This window comes from Camelina sativa, chromosome 4 (genome assembly GCF_000633955.1).
Source record: "Camelina sativa cultivar DH55 chromosome 4, Cs, whole genome shotgun sequence".
Classification (NCBI taxonomy): domain Eukaryota; kingdom Viridiplantae; phylum Streptophyta; class Magnoliopsida; order Brassicales; family Brassicaceae; genus Camelina; species Camelina sativa.
Genome location: NC_025688.1, coordinates 17,950,763 through 17,956,841, shown reverse-complemented (window position 1 = coordinate 17,956,841; position 6,079 = coordinate 17,950,763). Strand labels below are relative to the sequence as shown.

The 6,079-nt window shown below is 40.2% G+C and overlaps 3 protein-coding genes across 3 annotated transcripts; all 3 read right to left on the bottom strand.

The window, feature by feature from the left end:
• Window positions 589-2,222, bottom strand: LOC104780980 (protein STRICTOSIDINE SYNTHASE-LIKE 7-like). Its single transcript, XM_010505535.2, has 4 exons — window positions 1,754-2,222; window positions 1,358-1,668; window positions 1,151-1,274; window positions 589-1,053 (listed from the first exon to the last, which is right to left on the bottom strand). Exons 1-4 carry the CDS (start codon window positions 2,150-2,152, stop codon window positions 772-774), a joined length of 1,116 nt encoding a protein of 371 aa, XP_010503837.1. The 5' UTR covers window positions 2,153-2,222; the 3' UTR covers window positions 589-771.
• Window positions 2,372-4,065, bottom strand: LOC104780979 (protein STRICTOSIDINE SYNTHASE-LIKE 6). The gene is made up of 4 exons (XM_010505534.2): window positions 3,593-4,065; window positions 3,208-3,518; window positions 2,993-3,116; window positions 2,372-2,762 (listed from the first exon to the last, which is right to left on the bottom strand). The coding sequence occupies exons 1-4, from the start codon at window positions 3,992-3,994 to the stop codon at window positions 2,481-2,483; spliced, it is 1,119 nt and encodes a 372-aa protein (XP_010503836.1). The 5' UTR covers window positions 3,995-4,065; the 3' UTR covers window positions 2,372-2,480.
• LOC104780978 (protein STRICTOSIDINE SYNTHASE-LIKE 4) lies at window positions 4,299-5,868 on the bottom strand. The gene is made up of 4 exons (XM_010505533.2): window positions 5,396-5,868; window positions 5,005-5,315; window positions 4,794-4,917; window positions 4,299-4,695 (listed from the first exon to the last, which is right to left on the bottom strand). The coding sequence occupies exons 1-4, from the start codon at window positions 5,792-5,794 to the stop codon at window positions 4,417-4,419; spliced, it is 1,113 nt and encodes a 370-aa protein (XP_010503835.1). The 5' UTR covers window positions 5,795-5,868; the 3' UTR covers window positions 4,299-4,416.

The window sequence follows — 6,079 nt, the reverse complement described above, 5'->3', positions numbered from 1 at the left end:
ATCCAAACATTGAGCGCCTGAACCATCAGCTGGCTCGATAACATACTGATCGGGAAATTCCCATAAACGTAGCCGAGAATGTAATTTGTTCCGAGAATCAGCTACCTCCATACTACAAATTAAACAGGAAAATCTTAAATCGTGTAGGGGAAAAGCTAAGGAGAAGAGAACTTCTAACAGAAAACGAATCGAAGATGAATGAAAAGATCACCTGAGCTTGGGGAAAAGGGAGATCTGAAGCTTCGCCGAGAAACGTCAGCAAAAATTGCGACGAAGAAGGAAATTGAAAATTATGGAGTTTGCGTAGAACGTGCAAATGATTTTTAGCGTTTAATCGTTGGATCAAGTCTTGATGACTCCCTGAATCCTCCTTATTAGTGCGCGACCACATCACATGTACCTTTCCAAGCCAGCTAGATTTCTACACAGGTCCTCGGTTCGATTCCTACTTCCTACCACTTATTATGATACTATTTCACAGACTGTTGTTACTTAATTAGACTCGGATTCATTTCTCACTAAGTCTCTTCTTAACAATAATCTTCTGATCAATTTTAATTTAGCCACAAATCATCTTAAGAAAAGAGAAAAATCAATGCAAGTCACAATCACACTCTTGGAATCAATGTCATACACATCTATGAGAGAGAGACAAAAAAAAACATTAAAAGACATTAATTCTCTCAAGGACCATGAGTTTACATATTGTGACAATGTACACTCATCCTAATATGGAATATTTCCTTATTTGTAAAAAAAAAACTAGATGCTTCAAAGCTGCTTCTTCTGTGCAGGATATTTCTGGATATCAACTCGGAGCATGTGGGAATGCATGAGACTCCCACAATATAGATATTTCCCAATCTTGTCACAAGTAGCAATGTGAGAGAGTGTAGGATCATGGTAGTATGCGATGGGATTACCATCCAAATCAACCTGCATAACCCCTGCATCCACCATAAACATAACGTCCACACCGTACTTAGCCATCATAGCTGCTAGTTTCCTTAAGAACGGGTACTTCAACGAAATATTCCACAACGTTGTTACTCCCTACAACAACAATCCAAATCAATATCATACAACAGCTCCTATCAATCTATTAAGTTATATATATATATATAAGAGAAAGGATTTGTATAGTTGTTACCGTAGGTATTGCAATCCAGTAGTGTCCTTCTCCATCGTAACGGATGTTATCTACATAACCTGGTAAATCTTCAATGAATACTTCCACACGCTCCTCATCTATGTAATACTTGCTACATTTTTTCCTATATAACGCGCATACCAATAAAAATCAACTCATTGCCAATAAAAATGAAATGTTAAACTGATTAGATAATTATGCACATACAAGGGAGTTTCACAGAAGATGATATGAGTCTGATCAGGAGAAATGGTGATGCCATTAGCAAAGTAAAGGTCTCTGAGAAGAACACGTGTGACACGTGTGGTGGGATCATAGCTCAAGAGCCGACCATAAGGTCTCATTTCGAACATCTCAAGATTTAGTTGATGGAGATTGTATTTGGAAGACGCATCTGTGAAATACAAAACGCCGTTATCCGCAACGACGACTGCATCCGTCAAGTTAAATCTCAACCCTTCCGCTTCGTCCGTTAACAGTTCCGTCTTCTTCCCGTCACCGCTTATGTTCAACAGTCCCTACACAACAAACAAACAAAAAAAGTCAAACCTAAGATTTGAGATTTTAAGATTAGGCTTTGTAATAAAATCAAAGATCCGAAACCTTGTAGGCGTCTGCTACAATGACTTCACCGTGGAGTCCGAAAGCGAGTCCGAGGGGTCTACTACCAGTGTTGACCCAGTTCTCTATGACCGAGTCGTTAACTGAGTCGGCGACCTTGACTCGTTTCACCCATCCATCTACGCAGCCGGTATAGATTAGACCAGAGTCTTTATGGTAGGCGATATCTTCGGGTTTATGGAGAACATCGACGCCGATGAACTCAGCTCCGGTTCGGAATTTTTCGTTGAGAAGAGGCGGGAGTGAAGTAGTAGAGGAAGTGAATGCATCTGAAGTAACCGGAGCTGGGTCGAACGTGTCGAGTTTGTACAGAGCGATGGAGATAAATAAGGGGACGATGATGGAGAAGAAGAGAAAACGAGAGGAGAAAAAGACAGGCATTGTTGTAGAGACACAGGTTTTGGGGTTTGTGTGGAACAATAATGATGAACACGCCAAAATTTGTAGTGTGATTGATGATGAAGATTATTATAATTAAAAAAAAAAAAAAAAAAACAATTAAAAACACCTTGGTTTGACGATGATGAGATCGCAGATCATTGTTGACTCAACAATAATCATCCTTGTTAGTTGTGTTTGGTAAACTACTAAACCATTCTATAGTGGAAAGTGGAAACCTCGTGGGCTTTTTAAACTATATTCATTACAGGCCTAAAAGGTTGTATGGTTTACATTTTGTGACAGTGAATGTTACAGTTCCTTTGTGGTTTCAAAGCTTCTTGTTCTGTGCGGGATATTTCAAGAGATCGAGTCGGGTGATGTGTGGATGCAAGAGACTTCCACAATAGAGATAGTTCCCAATCTTGACACCGGTGGTTATGTGAGAGAGTGTCTGATCATGGTAGTACGCGATAGGATTCCCAACCAAATCCACCTTCATAACGCCTGCATTCTCCATGAACATAGGTTCGTATCCGTACTTGGCCACTATGGCTGTGATTTTCCTCAAGAACGGGTATTTCATCGCAAGCTTCCACAGCGTTGTTACTCCCTGCAGGGTATAACAACAGTGATCAACAAAAGATGATACATAATCATCATATATTTAGTTGGTTATTATAGCCCTCTCTGGTCTAATGATGGTTATATACAATTCCCAAAACCAAAGACAAATGAGAAAGTACACACACATATACCAAATATGACCAAGACATATCACCTAAACCAAAACTCAATTAACTGAGTCTAATAAAAAAAAAGGAATTCAATTGACACACATACCGAAGGCATTGCAATCCAGTAATGCCCATCATAGTCGTACCGAATGTTATCTGGATAACCTGGTAAGCCTTGAATGAACACCTCCACACGCCCTCCATTAATGTAGTACTTACTGCATCTTCTTCTGTTAACAACAACAACAAAAAAACTTGAGATCATGAGGATTCAGTTACTGCACAAAGATAGAGATGTACTAGACAAAGAGAGAGAGAGACATGGGGGTTTCACAGAAGACGAGATGGGTCTGATCAGGAGACATAGAGACACCGTTAGCGAAGTAAAGGTCACTGAGTAGCACACGTGTGAGACGTGTGGTGGGGTCAAAGCTCATGAGACGTCCATGTGGTTTACCTTCCAAGATATCAAAAATAAACTGATGGACACTGTACTTATAAGAACCATCTGTGAAATACAAAACGCCGTTATCTGAAACGGCGACTGCATCCGTCAGCTTAAACCTAACGCCGTCGGCTTCTTCCGTTAACAGTTCCGTCTTCTTCCCGTCACCGCTAATATTCAACAGTCCCTTTACATACAAAATCAAATCCACGATTTGAGACTTTTCAAAATCCGATTTCGAAAAAAACGAAAAAAAAAAACCTTGTAAGCGTCTGCGACGATGACTTCACCGTGGATTCCGAAAGCGAGACCGAGCGGTCTACCTCCGGTGTTAACCCAATCCTCAACGACAGAGTCATTAACCGACTCGGAGACTTTGACTCGTTTCACCCATCCATCAACACAGCCAGTATAGATGAGACCAGAGTCTTCATGGTATGCGATATCTTCGGGGCTGTTGAGGAGACCGACGCCGATAAACTCAGCTCCGGTGAGAAATCTGTCGTTGATAAGCGGCGGGATTGAAGCAGTAGAGTAGACTAGTGAGTCAGCGGGATGGTGAGCTGGGTCAAAGGTGTCGAGTCGGTAAAGAGCGATGGAAACGAGCAAAGGGAGGGTGACGGTGAAGAAGAGAAACCGAGAGGAGAATATTACAGCAGGCATTTGCAAATTGCAATTGGATTGGGTTTGTTGACAAAAATGGTTAAGAAGAAGACACCAAATTTTGGAGTAGTTAATTATAGAAATATCAAATACGTTTGATTGATTTGATGATGACTGATCAAAATCGTTGGTGAGAAATCTGAAATCGTTGACTACTTTGTTCCGTAGTAGGTTAGTACGGTCCGTTTACGTTAACCATTTGAAATCTCGTAGGCTTTAACTAATATATTTGGGCCTATATCATCCGGCCCGGTTTTTAATGTGTAGAATTTTTTTTCTTTTTTTTTTTTTTTGGTATACATTGTTTCAGGCTACTAATAATATCTTTGAGAGAGAGACGACAATGAGCTTACATTTTGTGACATGTGAATACTCCTAAAAAGTAGTTCCTTATTCCCTTATAAACATGATGTACAGGCTCATCATAGCTTCTTTTGTGCAGGGTATTTCAAGAGATCGAGTCTAGTAATGTAGGAATGCAAAAGATTCCCACAATAGAGATGGTTTCCAATCTTGACTCCGCTTGTTATGTGAGAGAATGGGTGATCATTGTACAATGCAATGGGATTCCCATTCAAATCCACCTGCATAACGCTTGCGTTCTTTATAGACAGTAGTTCCACGCCATACTTAGCTGCTATGTATATGAGTTTCCTTAAGAAAGGGTATTTCATCGAGAGCTTCCACGGTGTTGTTACTTGCTGTTTTCACAAACACATTGATCAAAAACAAGATGATACAAAACAAACAAACAAAAGAAAACTTTAAAGAAAAGATTTCGAAATTTGTATAAAATTACCGAAATCAATGCAATCCAGTAATGTCCATCTCCGTCATACCGGATGTTATCTGGATAACCTGGTAAGCCTTGAATGAATACCTCCACACGCTCCTCATTTATGTAATACTTGCTACATCTTCTCCTATATAAACAGAGATATCGATAAATCAATCAACTCATTCCCAATTGATTTTTTAAGTCCGAACCTTAGAGAATTCAACGCACATACGTGATGGTTTCGCAAAAGACGAGATGAGTTTGATCAGGAGACAAAGATACGCCATTAGCAAAGTAGAGGTCTTTGACGAGGACACGTGTAACACGTGTGGTAGGGTCAAAGCTCATGAGACGTCCATGTGGTTTGCCTTCCAAGAAATCAAAGATAAACTGATGGATATTGTACTTATAAGTAGCATCAGTGAAATACAAAACTCCGTTATCTGCAACGACGACTGCATCCGTCAGCTTAAATCCAACTCCTTCCGCTTCATCCGTCAACAGTTCAGTCTTCTTCCCGTCATCACTTATGTTCAACAATCCCTAAACACACACAAACAAACTCACCTGAGTTTTCGAGTTTTTCAAAAATTCGATTTCAGTTTATTAACTATCCCCAAAACCTTGTTTGCGTCTGCGACAATGACTTCACCGTGGAGTCCGAAAGCAATACCGAGCGGTCTACCTCCTGTATTGACCCAATCCTCAACAACAGAGTCATTAACCGAGTCGTGGATACTGACTCGTTTCACCCATCCATCTACACAACCAGTGTAGATGAGATTAGAGTCCTTATGGTAAGCGATATCTTCAGGGCTATTGAGAAGACCAACGCCGATAAACTCAGCTCCGGTGAGAAATCTGTCGTTTATAAGCGGCGGGATTGAGGTAGCAGAGGAGATGAGTGAGTCAGCGGGAAAATGAACCGGGTCGAATGAGTCGAGTTGGTAGAGAACGATGGAGATGAGGAGGGGGACGAAGATGGAGAAGAAGAGAAAACGAGTGGAGAAGAACACAAGCATTGTAGATGGATTGGGTTTGTTTGTGGACAAAAAAAAAAACAATGAACACTGAAATCTTGAAGTGGTTCAAGAATCAAGAACACCTTTCATTGATAGTAGTGTATGTTATTGTTACGTAACTAATACCCACCGCTCGATTAGTCTAATCTATGGGCTTTAACTATTGGCCCAATATTGATTGTATGGACCCGTTTCTCTTGACCGTTAAAACAAAGAGTCATATTTGGGCCTACATTATCAAACCCATTTTCTGAATGAGTAGTTTTTTTTTTTTTTTTTTTTTTT